Below are 26,270 nucleotides of genomic sequence, written 5' to 3'. Positions count from 1 at the left end.
AAAGTGTGACCAATATTTTACTAGATAATTTTCAAGACACTTCTATACAGCTTAAAGTGACATTTTAAGGCTTAACTAGGTTAATTAGGTTAACTAGGCAGGTTAGGGTAATTAGGCAAGTTATTGTATAAGGATGCTTTGATCTGTCTGACTATCGAATAAAAAATTAGCTTAAAGGGGCTAATAATGTTGTCCCTAAAATGGTATTTAAAAAATTAAAAACTGCTTTTATTCTAGCCAAAATAAAACAAATAAGACATTCTCCAGAAGAAACAATATTATCAGACGTACTGTGAAAATTTTCTTGCTTTATTAAACATAATTTAGAAAATATTTTAAAATTGAAAAAGGGGGCTAATAATTCTGACTTTAACTGTATATCAACTATTGATCAAAACTCAACCAATATGGTTTTTTTAAGAGCAAATATAAAAGTGCACTGCAACCAAATAGTTTTACGTTGATTTTATCTCTTTTTTTGAACCATGCTTCTACGAACTCAAACCAGAGGGCTCTGCGTAAATTGATTAACATCATACAAAGTGAGCCACTGAGGAAGTTATCCATATGAAGACCAATAAGTGTATGTAGCAAATGTATTCAGTTACAAATCATAGACTGTTTGGTTGTTCTGTTGTATTTATTTAGTGTTGTGCAAAACATTTATAAAAATATCAATAATATGTCATTGTTAATATCATTAGTGTGAAAAGGAACAACAGTTGGCATCCTATTTCCTATACAAATCCACAAGAGCAAGTGGTCTATTTTTTGTGAATCTAAAATGGATTACTTAAAGTACATTTTGATGCATGTTTCAGATACACATGCTTCTTGTATACGTCCATGAGAAGGCGCAACATGTTGAGCACATCACCTATTGACCAAAACTCAACCAATCATGTTTTCAAATGCAAAAATAAGATAAAAGGTTACTGCAACCACATAGTTTTATCTTGATTTTACATCTTTATTGAACCCTATCTTTTATCTCTAAAATTTGAACAAAATTTGATCTCTTTTTATCTCACATCCGAACTATGCTTCTACGAACTCAAACCAGAGGGCTCTGCATAAAATGATTAGCATCGTACAAAGTGAGCTACTAAGGAAGTTGTCCATATGTTCATCGATAAGTGTATGTAGCAAATGTATTCAATTACAAATCATAAGCACTGTTAAGTTGGTCTGTTGTTATTTATATGGTGTTGTACAAATAAAACTGTGTAAAATCAATAATATGTCCCTGTAAATATTATTAGTGTGAAAAATTACAATATTTGTTGGCGTCCTTTCAGATGGCAAATCCAGTAGAGCATGCGGCCTACATATTTTGCTAATTTAAAATGGATTACTTGAAGTACATTTTGCTGTATGTTTCAGATACGCATCCTACTTGGATACGTCCATGAGAAGGTGTAACTTTGTTGTATATATCACCTTTTTACCGTGATTTTTATCTCTCTTTTTTTTTTTTAAAACCATGTTTCTACAGACTCAAACCTGAGATCCCTCCATTAAATGTTCAATATCCTACAAAGTGAGCTACTGAGGAAGTTGTCCATATGGAGATAGATAAGTGAATATTCAATTACAAATCATAGACATTATGTTTCTATGGACTAAAGGGTTAACCAAAGGGTTGTAATTACAAATAATAGACGGTTTTAAATTGTGTTATTTATTTGGTGTTGTGCAAAGAAATCTGCATTAAAAAATCAAAACCATGTCCCTGTTATATCATTAGTGTGTAGGAACAACATTTGTTGGTGTCTAATTGCCCCCTAGCATTCATTTAACCTCAAAATGTACAGTATGTTTAAGTAAGTTTTTGTGGTTTCACAAGCCTGCTGATAACAGGCAGTCCAGATATTGCAGATAATATCTTTTTTTTTCAGCCAAATTAAGTTTTTTTGTCTGTTTTAGTTTCCTTAAACATTCAAAGAGTCTTTGTAAAACTTTTTAATTAAAATGTGTTAATTCATTAACATTAGGTGAGGAAAGAGAGGTCTGACATTGTACAAAACAAAGATCCTTTGCTCTTGTGGCTCATGTCTAAGAAACGAGATTTCAATTAGAGGTTAGTTTGACTTTCTGTTACCCTCATGATGTAGTGTCTTTTCATTCCAAGAAAGTCACCTAATTCTCACATGAACGTAGCTGTTGAGAACTCATTATTGGAAAGCACCTCACTGTGGTGTCCCATAAGCCCCTGTGATGGTGGTAAATATACAGAACAATGGAACCAAAACCATTAAAGTAACAAATGAAGATAAATAATAGATTGAGGACGTTCAAATTGCTTGATTAATTTCACTGCACCATATGTGCATGCTGAGGTTGGAGATCTTTTGAGCTTGAATCTCAGTAGAATTGAATTGAGCTTGATATTTTTTAATGCTTGGCCATTTTAACCCTCAGGCACTTGGCAACAATAATCAGTATATTTTGACTCATTATTCAAAGTTAAGTTGATCTCATGAATTGTAATGGAACTTTACAATTAAGTTTGTAATTACTTTATTTGCACATGATGAATGTACAGAGGGATCTGAAGGGCAAGAAAGCATTGCCAAAGGAGCTCCAACATTTACTGTAGGTCTAAATTTAGGAATATATTTTTCCTAGTTTTTTTAAGACAGCTGAAGACACCTGAATATGGAATTCAGCTAGAAACCAGCTGAAACTTCACGAGAACACTTAAGTGTGTATTTAGATATGGTCAATTTTAGTCATCATTGCACTCTTGCGTGTTTGTCTGTAAACATATTCAGTTGACGATGCCAACAAAAGCATGTGTTTTATATAATAATAATACATTTTATTTATAATGTGCTTTTCTAAAGCTCAAAGCGCTACAACAACAGAGAAATCAAACTTACAATAAAATACAAGTATACATAAAACAAGATTCTAAAATATAAACAGATTAGAATAATCAAGAATCTAAAAATGCTGTCTTAAAGAGATGAGTTTTTTAACATCTTAACGCTAGCTAGTGTGAAACCATATACAGTTGAAGGCAAAAATAATAATAATTATCATAATTTTTTTTTTTTTAATTTTCAAGTGAAATTTTTACAATATTCGCTACACTGTCACTCTTGACCTCAGACTGGGGTGACAGTTCATCTTTCAGCAGGAAAATGACCCAAAGCACACCGCCAAAATATCAATGTAGTGACTTCACAACAACTCTGTGAATGTCCTTGAGTGGTCCAGCCAGAGCCCAGACCTAAATCATATTTAACATCTCTGGAGAGATATGAAAATGGCTGTACACGGTCACTTCCCATCCAACCTGATAGTGCTTGAGAGATACTGCCAAGATGAATGGGCAAAAAATCCCAATGACAGGTGTGCCAAGTTTGTGGCATCATATTTAAAAAGACTAGAGGCTGTAATTGCTGACAAAGGTCATCAACAAAGGATTGAGCTAATGTTGTGAATACTTAAGTACATGTGGTTTTTCAGAATTTTTTTAATTTTTTAAAATAAATTTGCAACACATTTCAAAAAATCTTTTTTTTCACATTGTCGTTATGGGATATTGTGTGTTAAATTTTGAGGAAATAAATAAGTTTAATCCATTTTGGAATAAGGCTGTAACATAAAAAAGTGGAAAAAGTGAAGCACTATGATTACTTTCTGGATGCTGTATTTTGTTCTTTTGGAGAAAGTCTAATTTATTTTAGTTTGGCTGGAACAACAGCAGTTTTAAAATTTTGTAAAACATTTTTTAAGGTCAAAGTCAAGTCAAGTTTCAAGCAAGTAAAGTAAACTGTTGTGAGACTCAAGCAAGTCTCTGCTTATCTCAAGCAAGTCAAATCAAGTCGTAGCTTGTTATAGCAAGTAACTGTATAAGTATTTAGTCATTTCAATTTTTGATGATTTAATTGAACTTTTAGATTAAAGTACAGTAGTTGAGGACTACAGAAGTTTTATTTGCAACATTTTTTTTTGTAATTATTACATTGCAATTCCACCTAAAAGGTGTCCACATACAGCTAAGATAACATAAAAAAGTCTTAAGATAATAATACAAGTAAAATTGCAATGCTCGAAATGTCAAACATAAAAGAATGAAAAGATCATCTGCTGATGGTGCTGCAAAGCCCCTCGCTCCCTTTCCTCACAAACTGGAAAAGACCGTGAGAGGTTACTGGTGTGGAGCTGTTGGCTTGTTGTCTGTAAACCTCAATGACTTCTGCTAGTTTACGCAGGACCTGATTGTGACGCCATCTGTATAGTCCTTAACTCAATGCTGCCTCAAATATATAAACAATTCAGGTTTAATTTTTATATATAAATTTTAAAAAAGGTTGTTAGTTCCATAGTACCTTTTTCTTACTATGAAAGTCAATGGTTTCCAGCTTATGGTACAGGTTTTAGCTTAAATTCTTAATTTAAATAAAATTTAGCTTAAAAAAATCTCAATGGGCTAATAATATTGATTGACTCGTCAAGATTTTTCATCTTCCATTGGTTACAGAACAAACCACTGTTGTCCAATAACTTGCCTAATTAAACTAACTTGCCTGATTAAACTAATTAACCTATAGTTAGGCCTTTAAATTGCAATTTAAGCTGAATACTACATTCTTGTAAAATATGCACTGACATCATGGCAAAGTCAAAAAAATTAGTTATTATAATTTAAAAATAGGTTGAGAAAACTGTGTTGCTGTGTTAAACGTCACTTGGAAAATAATTAATGTCACAGGAAGGCTAGTAATTTTGGCTAGTAATATTGGTTGTCAAGGCTGCAAACAATGTATGCAAAACGTACTGTTAAGATTAAATAAATAAGATTCCTCATTTAGAACGTAACATTTGAAAAACTTATGCAAGAGCGAACAATACTTAATAACCCCCCAAAAAAGTCATATGTTGCAGTGGTATAACCTTTTGGAATGTTGTGTCTGTTTTGCTGAAATGTCAGTTTTGAGTCATTAATGAGGTGTTCAACAGCAACAGAAAGATGATAAAGATTAAATGATGAGAGTGTGTGAAAGTATGTTTGGAAGAAAAGAAGGTCTACAGTGATCAAATAATTGAGACCCACAAGTTACTTTACACCATCCTGCACATCTTTTATGTCTTTTTTACTTGAAGCCACTGTGGCTGAGAGAGCTTAACGTGGTGCAATTTAAGGAAACCCGAGCAATGACTAAAACGCCAGCAAATGAAGAAAAGAAGAACCATTGTGCCTCACCATTTATACAGTAGCAGCTGGTTAGTACAAATATTAAAATAAGCTAAACTAATTTGGAAAAACACAAAAAAACAAACTTTAAAAAACAATAGTTTCAGCTTAGAATATCAATGAGTAACACTGGCACAGGGTGAGAACTATTTCCCATAATGGCATTTGACCCCAGAAAAACATTTTGGCCTCATTTATACATAATTTTGCCTTATTTTATCTTATAACAAATAAACAAAACTACAACAATAAAAAACTAAAATGTCAAATAAAAATTTGAAATAAAATAGTTACAAGTTTAACCAGTCTAATGTCAGCTGAAATACATGGATATATGCCACATAATATGCCACATTCAATCAATCAGTCAGACAATCATAAGAAAAGAAACAGACAAACAAACAAACAGATCTTTTTACTGTGAAAAACAAAATGCTACACATTTTCCACTTGAGCCCTAAAGCCAGCAGAAACATATAATAGCGTGTAGGGCTATTTGCCCACCACGGTGCCACACATACGCTTGTAGGATAAATGAGGCTGTGAGAAACTTGAGCAGTGGGAGATCATATCCCAGTGCATCGATCCAGCCGAGAAGACAGTGTAGCTCAAACACACACACATGCGAACACCAGGACTCCCCTGTCTGTTCTCCACCTGGTTTCCTCATGCTCTGCAGAGTTTAAAGTTCGCTCGATCCTCTGATAGCTTTATCTCCAGCAGAGAAGGAGATTTTACGATGAGTGGAAAATGGATGAGTAGAATGAAAGGGTGGATAAATAAAAGTTTCCGTCTGGATTTTACCACTTTTCATTTTCGATCTCTGTTGGAGCCTGGATCTGAGGCTTGACTTTAAAAAGGCTTTCTTATCATTTCTATTCAGCAAAGAGAATATGTTATGTGTGTACATATATTATCTCATATAATATCTCATTCCATAAGGGTGCGATGATGTGCAAAGACTATCAGCATCTTTTTAGACGTGTCTTTCCAATCCCCAGCAGCATGTTCTTACTCCCGGAATTATGGTGCTTCACTGCAGTGGATCTGCTGTTTGACAGCTTCGAAAGCAGGGGATTTGTTTTGAGGCTGGAAGTATGAGCTACAGGAACCACACCGGCTCCGCCGATAGCAAGCAGCACAACAGAGCAAAGTCATGAAATTCAGACACATGACTAAACACATTCTGTGGAATTTTCAGAATGGGAACAAACCCCAAATATAACAGTCAAGTTCTACTTTTTTTGTATCCATTCAGCCGAGCTCTGGGTCTGAAGGGAGCACTTTTAGCTTAGCCTAGCATTTTTCAAGTAATCAGATTAAATCATTAGCATCTAGCTCAAAAAATGGTAAAACAAAGTTTAGATTGTTTCTTATTTAAAGCTTAACTCTACTGTAGTTGCATAGTCTACTAAGACTAATGGGAAAATAAAAAGTTGCTATTTTATGGGCCAATATGGCTATAGGATCTAGAGCTGTGCAATTTGGGGAAAATAACTAATTGCAATTTTTTATTATTATTGTCATTATTATTATTATTTAAACATATTGGGATTTAGATTTAATTTTAAAGTCAAGCTTCAGCTCAATAATCAGTATTGTAGCTTCTAACTGCTAAAATAGAGTGAGTGTTAAAAAATGAACTAAAAATATATTTAACTATTATTCAAATTTGTTTTTAAATATTCAGAAATTAAACACAAATTTTTCTCTAGAGCAAGTGGTAAGCTCAAGTAAAATTACCTTACCTTTCTCTAAACAAGTTCAACTGAAATTAGGAAGATAATTTAGTTTATTATAAAAAATAAAATTTAAAAAATGATAATTATAACATTTTGACAATAAGTCTGATAATATTTTTTTTCTTTTGGAAAAACTTTTATTTGTTTGATTTTAGCTAGAATAAAAGTAGTTTTTAATTTTTAAAAACACTTTAAGGTCAAAATTATTAGCCACTTTATTATATTTTATATTTATTATATTTAAATTATATATTTATAATTAGCTCTATTTTTTCGATAGCCTACAGAACAAACCATTGTTATACAATAACCTGCCTAATTACCATATCCTGCCTAGTTAATCTAATTAACATAGTTAAGCCTTTAAATGTCACCTTAAAATTAAACTTAATTCAAATTTTTATTATTTTTAAATATTAATTTTAGCTTTTCTAAGTGTCTTGAAAAAATGTAGAATAAACAATAAAATATAAAATAAAATATTATTTACTATCATCATGGCAAAGATAAAATAAATCAGTTATTTGAAATGAGTTATTTAAACTATTGTGTTTGGAAATGTGTTGAAAAAATCAGTTAAACAGAAATAAACAGGGGGGCTAATAATTCAGGGGGGCTATTAATTCTGGCTTCAACTGTATATTCCATATCGCAGCATTTAATCGCAGTTTCATATTATGATTGTGATTTGATTTCGATTAATTGCACAGCCCTAATAGGGTCTCTACTTTGAGTGGAAAGTCTAAGGGGATTGTTTCTTCAAAACAAATTCCAGATGGACCTTACAATAAATGTAGTCTCAAGTTTAGTTTTCAGGACATTGACTATTTAGCAACTAGTTTCTGGTTTCTTGTGGAAAGTAGTTCTTTTAATTTTTAAAGGGAGTACTTAGGCTGCTTTCTCTCATGTTCGTGGGTTTGTTTCGGAGTGCTCCGGTTTCATCTACAATCCATTTATTCAGCAACCCTTGATAAATAAGGGACTAAGCTGAAGGAAAATAAATAAATGAATGACTTATGCTGCCATATTAGTCATTGCATTTGAAATACAATTTGAAATCCTGTTGTTATTGTAAATACAACTTGAAAGATATGTTAACAAAAAACAAATATTTTTGAATATAATGATGATATATTCGTTTTACACCAGATGACATTTTTCTGTCAAAATATTGATAATAGCCATCAGTGCTGTTATTTACTGATCTGTAGAATTCCTCAGAGTAAAAGGCATTAATGACAAGATAATAATAGAAGAGATACATCATGTGCATTTGCCACCATTACACAACTGCGTAAACGGGTCCAAAAGCGCCTCTGGGGCTGTCTGCGCTAATCTGTTCAGCAGCAAACATCTGCTGTTGGCTTAAATCAGGAGTCCCTCATCACACCCGCAACAGACACACGGCACATTTCAAATCCATGTGTGTGCAAGCAATGTGTATTTACTCCCACACAATGAGATGCTTTAGCTCATTTGTGACTGTGAACTAGCTTATAGGCAAGCTTCTGAAGGAACATGAGAATCATTATTGAAAAGCCCCTTTCTGGCCTAGAAGTCTATGTAGCGAACAACAAAATAAACAAGCAGGGCATGTGGAGAAGGAAACAACTGACATATATTAAATGTGGTTAATGGTTGTTTAGTTTACACTTAGTTTTCAGTTTTATATATATATATATATATATATATATATATATATATATATATATATATATATATATATATATATATATATATATATATATATATATATATATATATATATATATATATATATATATCAGAATTATTAGCCCCCCTTTGATTTCAATTTTCTTTTTAAAATATTTTCCAAATTATGTTTAACAGCACAAGGAAATTTTCACAGCATGTCTGATAATATTTTTTCTTCTGGAAAAAATCTTATTTGTTTTATTTTGGCTAGAATAACATCAGTAATACATTTTTAAAAGCCATTTTAAGGACAACATTATTAGCCCCTTTAAGCTATATTTTTTCCTGATAGTCTGCAGAACAAACCATCATTATACAATACTTTGCCTAATTATCCTAACCTGTATAGTTAACCTAATTAATCCAGGTAAGCCTTTAAATATAATTTTAAGCTGAATAGAAGTGTCTTGAAAATTGTGTAGTAAAATATTATTTACTGTCATCAGGGCAAAGATAAAATAAATCAGTTATTAGAACTGAGTTAATAAAATTATTATGTTTAGAAATGTGTTGAATTAATCTTCTCTTCCTTAAACAGAAATTGGGGAAAAAATAAACAGGGGTGCTAATAATTCAGGGGGCTAATAATTCTGACTTCAACTGTATATATATATATATATATATATATATATATATATATATATATATATATATATATATATATATATATATATATATATATATATATATATATATATATATATATAGAAGCTTTTATAGGTTTAAATTATGCTTGTATTTTATGGTTAGGCTGTCATGACAGAGCTTATTTGCATGTTGAAGTTTAAAAAGCAGGGGTGTCCTAACTCAGTCATGGAGGACTGGTGTCCTGGAGAGTTAGTTTAGCTCCAACCTTAATCAAACACACCTGAACCAGCTAATCAAGTTCTGACTAGATATACTAAAAACTTCCCAGCAGGTGTGTTGAGGCAAATAGGGTTTTAAAGTTAATGTTTTAAAATCTTTCTTTCTTACAGTAATTAAGTGTTTAAGTTTCACTCTTAGGGCTTAATTTGTGCCACCAACCCTATCCTCTGGTCACATGCCGGATCCGTTAACACATGCCAGACCTCGCAATTCACAAATTAAGCACTGCTTGGGCCCAGTCCCAATTCTCCTTCTTAGCCCTTCCCCTGTCCCAGTTCTCTTTAGCTTGAAGGCGTGGGTAGATGGCCCTTCGAATCGAGATTTTTTCAGGACCACACTAGAAACCAAGACCTACGAAAATTTTCCAGAATACATCAGCTCCAGTATAGCTGCACCCGGAAGTAAGACAATCCACAAATTAGTTTTGTTTTGTCATTATTACGATTTATTACAACAAACAAACAAACAAACAAACACATGCTTTAATATAATCAGTGTTTGTGTTTCACCATCATGCTTGAAAAAAAAAACATTAAAATAAAAACCGCAAAATTTCAATATATGTTATCATAATAATAACTACTGTACAGTAGTCCCACAACTTTCTGACACTCGATGATACTTAAATACCCGGTCAGAAAAATCTAGTGGCTAGGAATGAGCTTTTTACAGTGTCTGCTATAATGTTAATGTTGTTTTTTGTGTGTTTATGTGCAGTATAGTTATGATCTTATTGCCACATTAGATCATTAAGATAACATAATATATGACTTCAGTGATTTCCTAAAGATAAATACCAAAAAATAACACAACTGGAATGACCACAGCAGTCGCCATCATCTGATCTCATATGAAGTAAGGGATCGCGATGACATATGATGACATGTGCAGGTGCTGTAGTGCTGTCCCATTTCTTAGGGGTAAATTTTAAAACCCTTCCCCTTTAAACCCGGTTTTAAGGGCCAAGGGGAAAGGGAAGGGGTAGGGGCACAAAAATAGAATTGGTATTGGCCTTAGGCTGCATCCATCAGTGTTTTTATTTTTTATTTTTTTAAATTTAATAGAACTGAGAGTTTGTTTACTTTTCTTGTAAACATTATGTTTTTGACTGCCACCACAGTGTAACTTTGAGCCAGCTGTTTAATCACTGTGGAGGAGGGGTGGGACAATACCACACAACTGTCAACAAATAATCTGCTAAAGGCTTTCAACTTGTAATGGTACAGTTAAACTACACTACCTGACAAAGGTCTTGTTGTCAATCCCAATTGTAAGAGCAACAAATAATTACTTGACGAGTTGATTATTTGGAAATGTGGCAGAAGGTAGGTTTTTCCAATTAGGCATCTGTTGAACTGCATCCCAGTCATTACAAATACTGCAGAAGACCTATTGGAACCTGCATGGATCCAAGATTCTCATAGAAGTCAAGTTTGGAACAGGTATTCAGTATGGGGGTGTGCAAGAGATCTGCAGAGTGGATGGCAGCAACAACATCCTGAGGTATCAAGACATTTGTGCTGCTCTTTACATTACAAACCACAACAGAGGGCAAATTCTTCAGCAGGATTGCACTCTTTCTCACACTTCAGGCTTTACATCAAAGTTCCTGAAAGCAAAGAAGGTCAATGTGCTCCAGGATTGGCCAGGCCAGTCACTAGACATGAACATTATTGAGCATGTCTGGGGTAAGATGGTGGAGGCATTTAAGATGAATCCAAAGAATCTTGATGAGCTCTGGGAGTCCTGCAAGTACGCTTTCTTTACCATTCCAAATTACTTTATTAATAAGTTATTTGATTCATTGCAGAAATGTAATGATGCAGTCCTCCAAGCTCATGAGAGTCATACAATATATATATATTTATATATATATTTATATATATATATATATATATATATATATATATTTTTTTTTTTTTTTTTTTCCATTGCACCATGACTTTAAAATCTAAACTGTACATTATTTTTGTTAAGTGAAAAGACAAGCAAAGTCAGACCTTACTGTCCATAATAAATAATTAAAAATCAAGGCATGATCATATTTTGTTTTGGTATACTAAGCATAATCTAGAGGACTTTGCCTTTCATATAAGCCACTTCAGATATCAAATGAACAACTAGAAGTCAAGTTATTATTTGTTGTTCCTTAAACTTGGATAGGCGACAAGACTTTTGTCAGGTAGTGTATGTATCGTAGCAACCAGCTGAAAAAGAAAAATGCTGCGCTGCAAAAAAAAGCTCACAACTAAGTATTTTCACAACAGCGCTTGCATTCTTGTAGTCAAAAACACTTCGGCGGACATGCAGCATAAAAAAAGTTGTTCTAAACCTTCATTCACACAAAGGAATGGTGAAAAAGTACAAACGTGTTAATTTGTAAGAGTGTACACAGTCTATGTAGAAAACATTCATGCAAACCAAAGGAAATCTTAAATAACATAAAATCAAGGGTATATGGTGACAAAAAAGGTAAAAAAAAAACAAAAACAAAAAAAACAAAAACAAAAAAAAAGGTCACCAGTATATTTGTCATTTCTTTGCTCGGTCCTCAGTGTAGTAAAGATCTTTAGCTATCTTTAGTTGTTTAGCACCATATATTTTAAAGAGCCCTTATTTTGCATTATAAAAGGGCAGATTTTGAATTTGTGGGTCTCCAACAACAGGCTCAAATGCATCCAACACTTTCAATGTCTTTTTCATTGTCATTTACTTTCAACTAATTATCCCAACGACTCCCATATTATTTGTTCAGCGATTAATTTGTTCCCAAATCCCTCCTTTGCATGATGCTAATCTGCAGTTATTGGTCCGATAACTCTGTCTGTTGTGATTGGTTGACTGCATTCAGCACGAGGCTGAGAGAAACAGCCACCACGGTTATGAAATAGCACAGAGTATATGTGTGAGCTCAATGCAGTAGTGCATTAAAGCAATTCAGTTAAACACCAGCATATAATCTATTTAGCAATTCGTAACTTTTTGATTCAGAGGCTACTTCATATTTGTCAATGTCTCATATCAAGGTAGACGCGTCCAGGCAAATATCCGAACAAAGGACAAATCATTCATCTGCCTCTGAGTCGGCTCAAGTAGTTTCAAACATGGTGCACAGTAAACTTTCATATTTAAACTTCAGCTGGATGTTTCCATTTACTCTGAGCTGTGTTAAACACTGCATGGATGGTAATTTTTAAAAACACAAAATGGAGACTCTTTAAAACAATAATAAATAACAAGGACCCTAAAAGCTAAAAGTGACAAATATGACTTTGTTTAAAGGAAGAAACCCATTACAGTTTATTCCTTTCAAGTGCTCCTTATATCGAACATTTACCCACATTATGGTAGAACAGATGACAGTAGGTGGCCCAGTTTGTCACATGTGACTTCGTTTGCTTCAACAATCAAACACTTGACTGTCTGCACACGTTGTCAGACCTGTCAGCGGAGTCTAATTGACATTCAAATGTATGCATGCACCTCCTCAAAATTTCATCACCCTTACCGGGGGGAAAGGTGTCGTTGGGCTGAGCAGTAAAGGTCTTTCTGCTGAAATGACAGACGCCTACATACACAAAAACACATATGTGTACACTGCCAAGTAAAAATAAAAAACACTGGTCCTTTAAGTTGCGGTGATGATTCAATGGCTTTTGAAGCAGACTCTTGCACAAAAAAAGGCTTCCAGCAAAACCCCCGGCCACCCCATCAACCGAATTTAGCAGCACTGTCAAGAGGGATCCATATTTTCAGCAGCCTGTCAGTGACGTGTCCAGTGTGGGATGGGGACAATGAGATAGGGCCTGTCAGAGACAAAAAAGAAAAAAAAATCCTTCTGGACGACAGGCCGAGAGCTTTGCAGATCTAGCTGTGGCTAGAAAAAGAGAGGCAGTCAAAACAGCGGCGTGACTCCACTGGGGCTTGTGCTGCCGTTCCGCTCAGATCTATTTTTAATGCCTCCAACTCCACGTCAGCAAAAGGAATGCATAATTATAGATTTTTGAATTATTCATAAGGAGCTCTTTTAATAAGGAGGCAGTTACAGGAGACACGTGTGTGAAGGGGCTTAGGAAACTTTTCCGTTTATTGTTTGTTTGTTTTTTGGGGGGTTTTCAGCATTAGTCAAAGCTCATTTTGTTTTGTAGAAGAAACAAATATGTTTGTGAATAAGCACTAGATATTCTGATTACATTGGGATTTTAAAGTGTTACCCAATTTTCTCTCCACAAACCTTGCTAGTAAATTCATGCTAATGCTTACTCATTCTGGACAGTATTATCAGTGTACTATTATGAGGGATAAATAAGAGATTAGATCATATAGTCATATCTGTAAAGTTATCTCAATTATAATTTCAGAAATACTTTATAATCAAACTATTATAGCAGTGTCATTTTAAAGGTATTGTGAAGTGCTTTGAAATGTACAGTTTTTTATTCTGTGTTTCTATGTAATCTCAACTGAAAAATGAAGAGAGGGCAAGATTTAGAGTAGTCACTCCTCTAAAAAAACAGCCAATAGTGTTTTGTTTTATCACCGCTGTGCAATAGGAGTGATTGAGCTAAGCACATCATGAAAAGCTAATAAGAAGAGTCTTGAAGAGGGTGGGGCATGTCAGATACTAGAGAGCATTTGATTGGTCAAGATTTGATGAGAAACTGAAGTATGAGGTGATGTAAAAAAAAAAAAAAAGCAATTTAGAAGGAAGTGACAAACAGTTACATGTTCATATCGGTTTTCATTCATTCATTCATTCATTCATTCATTCATTCATTCATTCATTTATTTATTCATTTATTCATTCATTCATTCATTCATTTTTTTTTTTTTTTGGCTTCTTCCCTTTATTAATCCAGGGTCGCCACAGTGGAATAAACCACCAACTTCTCCAGCATATGTTTTATACAGCGAATGCCCTTGCAGCAGCAACCCATCTCTGGGAAACATCTAAACATACTCATTCACACACATACACTACGGACAATTTAGCTCACCCAGTTTACCTATACATGTCTTTGGACTTGTAGGGGAAACCGGAGCACCCGGAGAAAACCAACGCGAACACGGGGAGAACATGCAAACTCCACACAGAAATGCCAACTGACCCAGTCGAGGGCTCGAACAAGCAACCTTGTTGATGTAAATCGATTGTGCTACCTACCGGCCACTGTATTGCCCCTATATTGGTTTTAAATCTTCTAAATGTGACTTTGGTCATTGTTTTGTACCACACTAGCTTAAAAATATCTTTGACTAATGTACTGATGCTAACATGTAAAATATTTCTCTGGATCTTCAATGGTTGTATCCGTTGACATTATGCAATCAATTGCAGAGTTGATAAAGAAGCCACTTTGAAAAAAATATCTATTATTATTTGTTATTATTGTCCTTAAGACTAATCCTAAATATATTACCATGCCCCTGAAAAACACATTTCCCCCCATTATTTTAATTTTCCATTTATTTTTCCATTTTTTTAAATCACCTTATCTAATGTTCAACAGCCTTAGTTATTAGAGATCTACAGCTGTTGACTTTGTTCTCCCTCGCTGGACTTAATTTAAATTTTTAGGGGGAGAAAATGCTCGATGCTATGGGGGCAAGTAACCCAGACTCTGCCAACTGATGGAAATGGAGAAAAAGAAAGTGCTTTTTTACAATGTCTTTTGCAGACTTCCTTTTTATTTGATTGTTTCAATTGTTCATATTTTTATGTTGCTGTGGAATAAAAATAGCAAAATAATTCAAGGTAAATTAAAAAAATTAGGATTTTTTTTAGCAAATAATTTTCTAAATTCACCAAGAAGGTTGCTGGTTTGACTCCCAGCTGGGTCAGTTGGCATTTCTATGTGGAGTGTGCATCTTCTCCCCGTGCTGACATGGGTACTCCGGTTTCCCCCTCAGTCCAAAGACATGTGTCATCGGTGAAATGGATAAACTAAATTGGCCGTGATGTATGAGTGTGAATGTGAGATTGTATGGGTGTTTCCCAGTGCTGGGTTGCGGCTCATATGCTATGGCCAATTTAGTTTATTCAATTAATTTATAGCACATGTCTTTCGACTGTGGGGGAAACCAGAGCACGTGGAGGAAACCCACGCCAAGACAGGGAGAACTTAAAATAAATAAATAAATCGTCGCCTTAGAATTATAAGGTTCTATCTGACAATTTTGTCAAAATTTTGTTAAATTAAATGACAACTTATTTACATTATGGGATGTTTTTTTAATAAGTCGTTTACATATATACATACATACATGCATACACACACACACACACACACACACACACATATATATATATCAACTCTTGGGTGACAACTGACCACCCTGAATGCTAATGTATACATTAAGTATTAACCCTTTTGTGAATATTGTGGATTTGAGAATTATTATGATGTTCTGTGGACAGGCGCGCTTGTAATTTTATTGATTGGAAGGTTCACAAAGAATGAAATCGATACAGAGCGAGTAGCTGCCCTGTTGTAAGTTATACACTGAGACTCGAGCAAATGCGCTTGAATTCTTATCAAAGCAGATGGAGCATACAGTGGGTTTCATTGAGCATCATCACATTGCATGTTTTTTTATTATTATTATTATTTTTGAAAAGGCCATTTCTTCTGCCCTTGGACTTAATATTCCCTATCTTTGTTGATAATGTCATGCAGGATGACGCCTGACTGTGATATGCTTTCTGCATATATATTTTGTGCTATCATCTTTGTGTATTATCGTAGCTCACTGGAATAGGTCACAGTGCTCAAAGTGAATCAAATTATTCCTCCCTCATAAACCGATCCTTTTGATTTGACAGAAGGTCTTGAGTGTTGGTTTTTCTCTTTCTTGCTTTCCTTCTTTCTCAAAGTTTTTGGTTACCTAATAATTTTAAATTATTATTTTTTCTTTATTTCTGGTCATTAACGTTTGATGATTGGATACATACTGAATGTTTTTGCTATCAAGTGTCATTATTGTTTATTTTGCTGTGACTGACATTGGAATGTAATTCCATCTACTGTATTTCTCACTTTATCACTTGTAGGGCAGATTACCTGAAGTAAATGCTCTGAAGAGTGCAGGACTTTACCACATATAATATATATTCCCATTTGAAAAACCCTATATGCGTTGCACAGTGGCTCAGTGGTTAGCACTGTTGCCTCACAGCAAGAAGTTTCGCTGGGTTAAGTTTAGTTGGCAATTCTATGTGGAGTTTGGATGTTCTCCCTGTGTTAATGTGGGTTTCCTCCGGGTTCTCCAGTTTCCCTCACAGTTCAAAGGCATGCGCTATAGGTGAATTAGGTGAATTGTCCATAGTGTACTGCATCGTGATGTGGTCAATCGCATCGTATCGTTTAGTTCTTCTTGTGTATCTTTAATCCTCTGCGGTTCGTTCATATTTATACTCATTTTTAGCACATTATTTTGTGATGAGTATTTTGGTTGTTTTGGTATGACAATTACAGATTTGAAATCTGCAAATGGTCTATTTTCATTTGTATATTTTCATATTATATCATATTGTTGGCTGTGCATTGAGATGTGTATCATATCGGTCTCAGTTCTTAGATGCACATTCTCTGTGCACAATTTATTAGCCAATCTGAGGGCAACAGTAAGTTGGTCTGTTGCTATTGATGCTGCAGAAAGTTGCTGACTTCTGTGCACTATGCACCTCAGCATGCCCTGACCCCATTCTCACCCCAAGCCCCTTTTACAAGGCTTTTAGACAAGCTTTGTGTAGGCCACTATGTTGTTTCCAGTTGCTTCTATTTTGTTATAATTCCATTAATATTTGATCATGGAATATTTAGCAGTAAGGATATTTCAGGAATGGACTTATTGCTAAGGCGGCAACATATCACAGTAGAATGCTTGAATTCAATGAGGCACTGAGAATGACCTATTTTATTTATTTTTTACAAATGTTTGTAGAAGCTGTCTGCATGCCCTGGTGCTTTATTTTATACAACTGTGGCCATGGAAGTTCTTGGAACAAATGAATTCAATGATTTGAGGTGCACCTTTAAAAAGAAATCAGCACACCATGGATGCATTGATCGGGGCACTGATCAGTCTCAATAGCAAAGTTCTGCACTGCACTGTAATGTCTGCACCCTAAAAAGTCCAACAATGCACTGTGAAAAGTAGGCACATCGATGTTTTTTTAATAAATGAAATCAGAAATTTTTTTTTTTTTTAATAATCTGTTATTCAATTACATTTATCATGAACAGACATAGCCAGACAGGTTAAGGGCATGCTAGCAAACATTTATAATTGTTTAATGATTAAAAGGGTGTATATAACAATTAAATCATACAACAAGGACATTTTCATGGGCCTCCGAACGTATAGTAAAGCAAACTTATTACTGTCCTTACTACACAAGTGTCAAACTCCGTTCCTAAATATGGCTGTAATTCTGCACAGTTTAGTTCCAACCCTAATGAAACACTCCTGATCAAAACTGGTTCCTTTAGGCTAATCCTATGGGCAAGTGTTGTCTGAGGATCCGAGTTCAATAGCCCTGTGCTTATTAGTTGCCAAATGAATGTAAACAACTTACTGATCCATGACCTCAGGTGCTAGTAACCTGATTGAGATGAATAGTGTTTATTGAAATCATCATAACCCTAATAACCAAACTATCAATCAGTTTAATGTATATGCCACTTGGTGTCTTTGAGTTTTGTCACCTCTTCAGCATTGGTCAGTTTTGCACTTAAAATGATAGTTCTTTCAAATAAATAATTTTACTAACAAGTTAATCACCCTTGAGTAGTCCCAAACCTGTTTGACTTACTGTCTTTAGTTAAATACCTAAAAAGATATTTTGACAAACGTTGAAAACCTATTACCATAGACTTCTATAGTACACTCTCAGAAATAAAGGTACACAAGTTGTTACTGGGGTGGTACCTTTTCAAAAGATATATTGTAATTAAAGGTTTCATATTGGTACCTGAAAAGTATATATTAGTACATATAAATTTTAAGAGGAACACTTTTGTACTTTTAGGTACTATTATGTACCTTTGAGGTATAAATATGGACCTTTTAGGTACAAATTTGTACCTTTTAAAAAGGTACCACCTCAGTGACAGCTTGCGTATCTTTATTTCTGAGAGTGTATGAATAAAAACAAACACGATAGTCACAACACGCAAATGTGTGTACAGTAAAAAAAAAAGCTTGATGCTTGTAATTTTTATATAAAATGAGTCGATAGTTTCATGTTTACAACTTTTATTCAAAACAATTTATTTTGTGTTGAGCAGAAAAAAGAAAGTCAAACAGATTTGGAATTTCAGATTTGGAATTGGATTTCGGGGTGTAAATATATATTTTGACTGAACTATCTCTCTAAGGAAACTCAAAACCACATTAATTCTTTAGCTCATAGAACGGTTGAGTCACATGGCAGCAGAGATTGTTGAGGAGTGTTTGTTCAGTGTCATCCTGTATGTGGATTTGCACTTTAACTTAAATTCTACATAGCTCCTTCATGTTTATTCAACACAAATTGATTAGGTTAACTATTTTTTTACACAAACCCAAGTGGATTTAACATGAATCAACTGTGTTAATTCATTCACCCATTCATTAATTCATCTTGGTGAAAATGGCGTAGCAGCAGCAACAATGGTAACTAGGAAACAACATTAGGGAATCAGTCTGCCTAAAGAATACTTAATATGTCGGTGCAATATCCTAGGGGTTACCACGCCAACATATGGTGTAATTGCACATCAGGGCATCCTGAGTTTGAATCCCAGCTTGAGGACATTTTCCAACCCTTACCCTGTCCTATCTATTAAAAGCAAACTGGCCAAAAATGGCTTTAAAAAAAACAATGTGCAATATTCACAGTTGAAGCCCGTGCTTTACTTTAGCGTTGGAATATATAGGAAATGTCCAACAAAATAAATCTATAATTTTTTCAGACTTCAAATCATGCCTCCAAGTTAGGGAATCTTCAAATAATGATCATCCTTTGATTGATAATATTTTAACTAAAGTTCACCAACTAAAAAATCAGTTTTACAACATTGTTGAGTTTCAGGACCTTAGTGAGCTGATGCAGCTCCTATATACGCTTTGAAGCAAATGGTTAACATGCCAAATTCTTTCTTCAGAGATGAGGCCTTTTATCAATGTTTACATTTTTAAAAAGTTGCAAGAGGAATGGGATGCATTGGAAAAGAATAAATTATGAACTTTTAGACATTTTAGGACTAGATTTGATCTAGTGGTTTTGTACCAGATGTCATATTGGACATACAAGAATGACCCATGTTTTTTTTTTTTTTTTTTTTTTGCTCCAAGGTAAAAACCCTACACAGTGTTTGTACTGCACAACTCCCCTTACTATAAAACACATTTTACTGGACTGTCCTGCTTTTAATGAGTCCAGAAGACTTTTTCATTTATGAAAAAACTCTCTTAAAACTCTCTTTAAAGATTTTAGAAGTTTTAGCCTGTATTAACACTAAAAATATTGTTTAATGTATGTATTCATTTGTTTGTGGTTTTTAATTGCATGTTTATTATTGAAATGTTCCTGCCATAAAATAGTCTTGGTTGCTGACATGGCATTAAATAAAAAAGACATCACATATACAAATACAATGCTTAGTCTCTGATTTATCAGAGGTTGCCACAGTGTAATGAGCGTCCAACTATTCCAATGTATGTTTCACCCGGTGGATGCAACCCAGTACTGGGAAACACAAATTCACTCATTCACACACACATACTCATACACTACGGGCAACTTAGTTTATTCAATTCACCAGTAGTGCATGTCTTTGGACTGTAGGGGGAAGCAGGAGAACCTTGAGGAAACTCACACGAACATGAGGAATACATGCAAAATCTACACAGAAATGCCAGCTGACCCATCCTTCACTCGAACCAGCAAGCTTCTTGCTATGTGACGACAGTCCAAACCATTGCGCTCACATGCCACCCTGTGTTGATTCAGCTTATTTTAAATATAGTTTGAACATGCAGCAAATGTAATTTTTGGAGTGTTGTTGGGATAAGATGGTGGCATTCTTTCACTTTATTACAAACTAAAAATATTCACCGTGTCCTTTGCAAATCACAGCATTTTTCATTTATGCACTTGTCAGTTTTCCGATACGTGTGCACCTTAGGAAATGAAGCATTTATTATCTTGTCATGCACAGACGTTGAGCCCTGTCTATCTACCCAAGTATTCAAACTCTTCTATGTGCGAGCAGCAAATGACTTTGGAGGTTTTTCCCCCTGTTTGAAAAAGCTTACTCAACAATCATGGAAAAACCTGGGGTATTTACGCTAAAGATTTTTCTTCACTAAGTCCTTGAACATGTTTTAGTATTAGGAGGGAGGGGACGATGATGCATGAATCTGTAAGCCTGTAAACATTCAGCACTTTGACTAATAAAAGCGTTAACCGTGTGGCATTTTGTTCGGAGAAATGATTTCCTTGAGCCAGCGTGCTGATCATGCACCATGAAACTCCATAAGTGATAAAGCAGAAAGGCCTTTAGGTTTCTTCATGCTATCCGTTCCACTCACGGTTTTGCTCATCGACTATATTTGATGCAGTTTGTCTTCAGATGTGAATGATTCACAGATGCCAATGGAAAAACTTGTGCTTTGGTGTGTGAAAAGAACCGATGAGAGGTTTTGTGGGGTTGTGATTAAACATTTGCTGTATTCCAGACAAATGTTGCAGTTGCAGACCAATGCTTTTCTTTTAAAGTCTATTATTTCTTCTTTTCCCCTCTAGGTCTTGTAAAGCTTGGGGTCCATTGTGTTACATGTCAGAAAGTTGCCATAAAGATTGTAAACCGAGAAAAGCTCAGCGAGTCTGTCTTAATGAAGGTAAGATTTATTCTTTCTTTGGGAAATGGTTGCTTTCCTGATGATCTTTTCCTAAATAAATAATTCAGTTCAGATTATAAATGTGCTTCTAAGCCCTTAAGAGGTTCTCTTTTCAGTAAAATACACAAGAAGATATTTAGCATAATAATGCTAGTTATGCTATTTTGTTTTCTACAGTAAAACTGAATGGTACTTTAAACAAGGGCTTTTACAAATGACAAAAATAACCTTAAAAGAGCGCCTCTTATGTGTTGTTTACTTTAAAAAAAATAGTGGTAACACTATTCCACGTATTATTTTTAAGTAGTTTGAAAACTTTTTTTTTTTTTTTTTTTGCAAAAAGACTTGAATGAATCATGTGAAAATTAAATTTTTTGAGTGTTAGGTGAAGATTTTAATATTATTAGTGAAATGTGCTTTTATAATTTAAGCAAATCCACCACCATTTACTCATATTTATTATTTTTTTTTAGCAAAAACCACTCGAATGAATCAAGTGAAAATTACTAGTTTTTATGAGTGATAGATGATTATTTTAATGTTATTGGTGGATTGTGCTTTTATAATTTGAGCAAATAAACCACCTTTTACTCATATTTAATAATAAAAATTACTCATTCATAAAATGTAATCCATATCATTTATAATGAAACTCATACACAATGCATTTTTGCCAAATATCATTTTATTACATGTTCCACTGATAACTAAATTTTACATACAATTTCTTAAACAAATCTATTTAAAATTCACAGCAATGTTAAGCTCTAAAAAAAGTCCTTTATTTATGTCATGGAAAAAAAAAGTTCTGTCATCTTACTTTAGTAGGAATAGTCACATTTTACACAAACTCTAAAATTATTAAAAATAAAAAAGTCGTATCTCAAAATAATAGCAACACATGTCAGTCAATGCAGTAAAATTTCCCCAAAAGGTTTTAGCAGTGAATTTGTGTCAGAAACTTATTCTAAGTTTGTTTTTGGGTGATTTTAATTTGGGGAATACTTGTATAAATCCAGTTCAGCAATTCTAGATTTTCAAAGCCAGCCGTCACTCGCTCATCCTCCAAGACAATGCAGAAGTCTTAATGGTTGGTCATCCCTCTGGCAGACAGCAATTCTCTGCATTCCCACACTGTAAAGTAAACATTACGTTTATTATTATGAAATTATGCAATTGTACGTTTCAAATGTTTAAGGTTTACTAAAACACATTAAGTAAATACATTAAGGAAATAAACCATTTATTTGTATCTCTGTAAACTGTAATTCTCCAAAATGTTTGAGTAGACATTGCTGACTTACACTTTAACACAAGTATACAAGTATTTTGACTAATAGTGGACAGGGTGTTTTCAAAACGTATAACAGTGGACAAAGACATAAGTTTATAAAAACAAATCATATTTAAAAGGAATAGTGCTTTCAACAATGTAGTGTTTGTTATTATTATTATTATTATTATTATTATTATTATTTTGTAAAAATGCAAAAACTTAAAAGGCAGTTTTCTGAAAACTAGAAATATCTGAATCAGTTCAAGACACTTAAATTGCACTCCTGGGTGAGCTCTTCCGTTTTTTTTCATACAAATACACCAGCAACAGAGGACAACATCTCTCATCTCCTCCCTGATTTAATGTGAGGTCTGCTGCAATAAAAGTGTAGAAATTAGTAACATTGCCTAATAATAATAATAATAATAATAATAATAATACATAAATAACATTATAAAAAATACCTGCTGCATGGCACCCATAAACTGCTCCTCTTTTGTGGGAAAATACTGTAAAATTGTTCTTCATTAATCTGAAAAAATAAGCAAACAAATATTAGTATTTATATACGGTATTATAAAAAAACACAGTTAATTAAATAACATCATCAATGCTGTAAAAGGAACCTTATGAAATGGAAAAGCACTAGCTGTGCATACATCCCACTGAATAGCTATATAGCATAACATACTAGCTTAGGCTAACCAACAAGTTCACTTGTCCACCCCTCTTAAATGTTGCCTGATTAAACTAGGCTCCTGAACTAGCTTGAACAGCATGTGTCTTTCCAGAATGAACTTTTTAAAGACAATACAAATGATAAACTGTTAAGGCTTACCTTTTAAATTGTTAAACACGAAGCCATCTTTCCTCAATTTTATTAGCTTAATTGGTTTCGCAAATTAAGCCTAATAACTGCACTGGTTTCCTTAAAAAATAAGTGAAATTTATCTCTGGATTTTATTAGCAGAATCCTCCCAATATTTTATAATGAATCCAAAATATCATTCAAGAAAATATGACCATCATTTTTAATAACCACATCAATTGTATATGAAAATTACAAGCCTCAAGATAATTTTTTTTTTACTGTACACACATTTGCGTGTTGTGACATTATTGTTGAATGTAATATTGTTAAATCGAAGTCAGCACTGCATTGTCTGTCAAAAATGTACATAGAGTAGTAGCCTGTGTAAAGCATGTGCTTTATATTTCAAGTTTTATTTAGCTTTGTCTAATAAACTCCCATCTTCCCACCATAGAGTCAGTTGCAAATATTCCATAATGCTGCTTAAAGTATATTGCTATGTGTTTCTTTTTTTTATTTATTTTGATTTGCTTTTGCATATTTAATATTCAGATCTTCCTGAATTTCAATAAACTCTGATACTATTATTTGGAAGACAATATATTGTAACAATATATTGTTTATGGTGTGTAAAGCTTTACTCAGGGTAATTGTTTCCCACTAATTATCTCCTCTGATGAAAACAAAAACACACGGGTACAAAAACACTGAAACTAAAGATGAAATATCCTGATTAGGGATAATAGTCTTTCAAGGGAGGTGTGTGAAAATATGAGATGCTTATTTTTATTTGGAATTAGGGACTAGCTTGTAGACCACTTTAATTTAGAATTTTTGAGGCAAATCCAGTATAGCTTTTTTTCTTTTTCTTTAACAGATGTTAATGATGAAAGCATTTACAGTACCCAGAGATAATAAATAAATAAACTCATCCAGCAAATGCTAAAATAACTGTAAATTGAAAGTTGTTCTTATTTTCTTTTTAATCATCTTTTTATTTTGTAGTTTTTACCTGTTTATGTTTTGAATTACATTATGGGACCTCTATCTTTCTTTCAACATGTTTCAATATTAAAAAGTAAAAATTATTTTGTGCACATGACAAAAGTCTTGTCACTTAACAGAAATAAAGTGCAGTATAGAATATAAAGTCATGGTGCAATGGAAAAAGAATTAATATTGTGTATGACTCCTATGAGCTTGGATGAGTGCATCCATACATTTCTGCAATTAATCAAAAGCTTAATAAAAATGTCATCTGGATCGGAAAGCATTCTTGCAGGACTTCCAGAGTTCATCAGGATTCTTTAGATTCATTTTCAATGCCTCCTCCTTTATCTTACCCTCAGACATGCCTAATAATGTCCAAGTCTGAAGACTGGGCTGGCCAATGGACCTTAACCTTCTTTCATTCAGGAAATTAGTTGTGGAGGTTGAAGTATGAGAAGGAGCGCTATCCTGCTGAGGAATTTGCCCTCTACTGTGGTTTGTAATGTAATGGACAGCACAAATGTCCTGATACCTCAGGATGTTGATGTTGCCATCAACTCTGCAGATCTCTAGCATGCCCCCATGTAATCTCAAACCATGACTTTCATTCACCAAACTTCACCGGACTGATTTCTGTGTGATTTTTGGGTCCATGCGGGTTCTAATAGGTCTTCTGCAGTATTTGTAATGAGTGATTTTGTAATGATTTTCCAAATAATCAACTAGAAGTCAAATTATTATTTGTTTTGTCGCTTTTGTCAGGTTTGTAGTTCATTTGTTTAAAAATGCAACAGGTTTACTTCCATTTCATTATATAAATTCAACGAATAATTTTAAGTCTGGCAATATTATCTGGCCATCTTCAAAAACAATAGGAATTATGAGAACACATTTTGCACTCTGCATGAATCTGTACATTATTTGTACAGCTCTCTGAGCTCATGGCAGCCAATCAGAATCCTAGTCTCGTCAGCCCCAGCTTTGCCAATTGAACTCCAAGTGCCCTGACTACACTTCAGAAACAATGAAGATGATTAAACTCCTAATAATCATATGCTCCTCGGGTCTAAACAGTCTGTGTTTACATTATAATGTATTCCATAAATTGCATAAATAATGCATGTACCACCCTGTCTGAACTTTAATGTGACTTCAACAGATTCAGCTGTTTTTTATTTATTTTTTTACACAATTGCTTCAGTATGAGGTAAAAGTCGATTTGAACAGTCACCAATTTATCTCCACGTGTGTTTGAGAGATGAGGGGTGGATTGTCAGTGGTATTTTCGACAGAAGCCTCCGGAGCATGCTTATACAGTATGTGTGTTTTGTTGTGCTGGCTTTGACATTCTCATTGTCGTACTTCTGTCACCGAGATGAATCCGGGCTATCCCAGCACCTGTCTCTTCTCTCATTTCTGCACCTCCAGAGCAGCATCGCAAATGTCACCTTTTTAAATGCAAATGTCGCATTCTCCGTTTCCGTCCTGGCACCTACAACCTGATCCCATGTGCCGCCGGGAATGAGATTCTCACAGTTATTCTCTTGAGTGTCCACACCTCTGATTTTGTATGGTGTGATGTCCACACAAGCACACAAGGGCCAAATTCACAGCACTTGCTTTGAAGGATTATAAGAAAGAGGATTAGATAAAAAAGCTGATATTGTGGAAGCTATGAGAGTTAGATAAGAATTGCAGTTTGGACTTAAAGGTTGACCCAAACATCAAATCCTGTCTTCACTCAACTCACTTGACCTTCTTTTTTACAAAGTCGAA

General features: G+C 34.0%; 1 protein-coding gene across 15 annotated transcripts in view; it reads left to right on the top strand.

Annotated features, from left to right (window-relative positions):
* Positions 1–26,270, top strand: part of brsk2a (BR serine/threonine kinase 2a) — a 324,106-nt gene that overhangs the window by 133,767 nt on the left and 164,069 nt on the right. For all 15 annotated transcript variants that reach the window (XR_012400417.1, XR_012400416.1, XM_073943185.1 and 12 more), the window contains exon 2: positions 21,323–21,417. Coding sequence is in view for 13 of the 15 variants with exons in the window: in XM_073943185.1 (XP_073799286.1) it covers positions 21,323–21,417 (95 nt within the window). In the remaining 2 variants the exon portion in view is untranslated. The remainder of the gene's footprint in view (positions 1–21,322; positions 21,418–26,270) is intronic.

Source organism: Danio rerio, chromosome 25 (genome assembly GCF_049306965.1).
Source record: "Danio rerio strain Tuebingen ecotype United States chromosome 25, GRCz12tu, whole genome shotgun sequence".
NCBI classification, from domain to species: domain Eukaryota; kingdom Metazoa; phylum Chordata; class Actinopteri; order Cypriniformes; family Danionidae; genus Danio; species Danio rerio.
The sequence above is the reverse complement of the archived record's forward strand: the minus strand, read 5'-3'. Positions and strand labels throughout refer to the sequence as shown.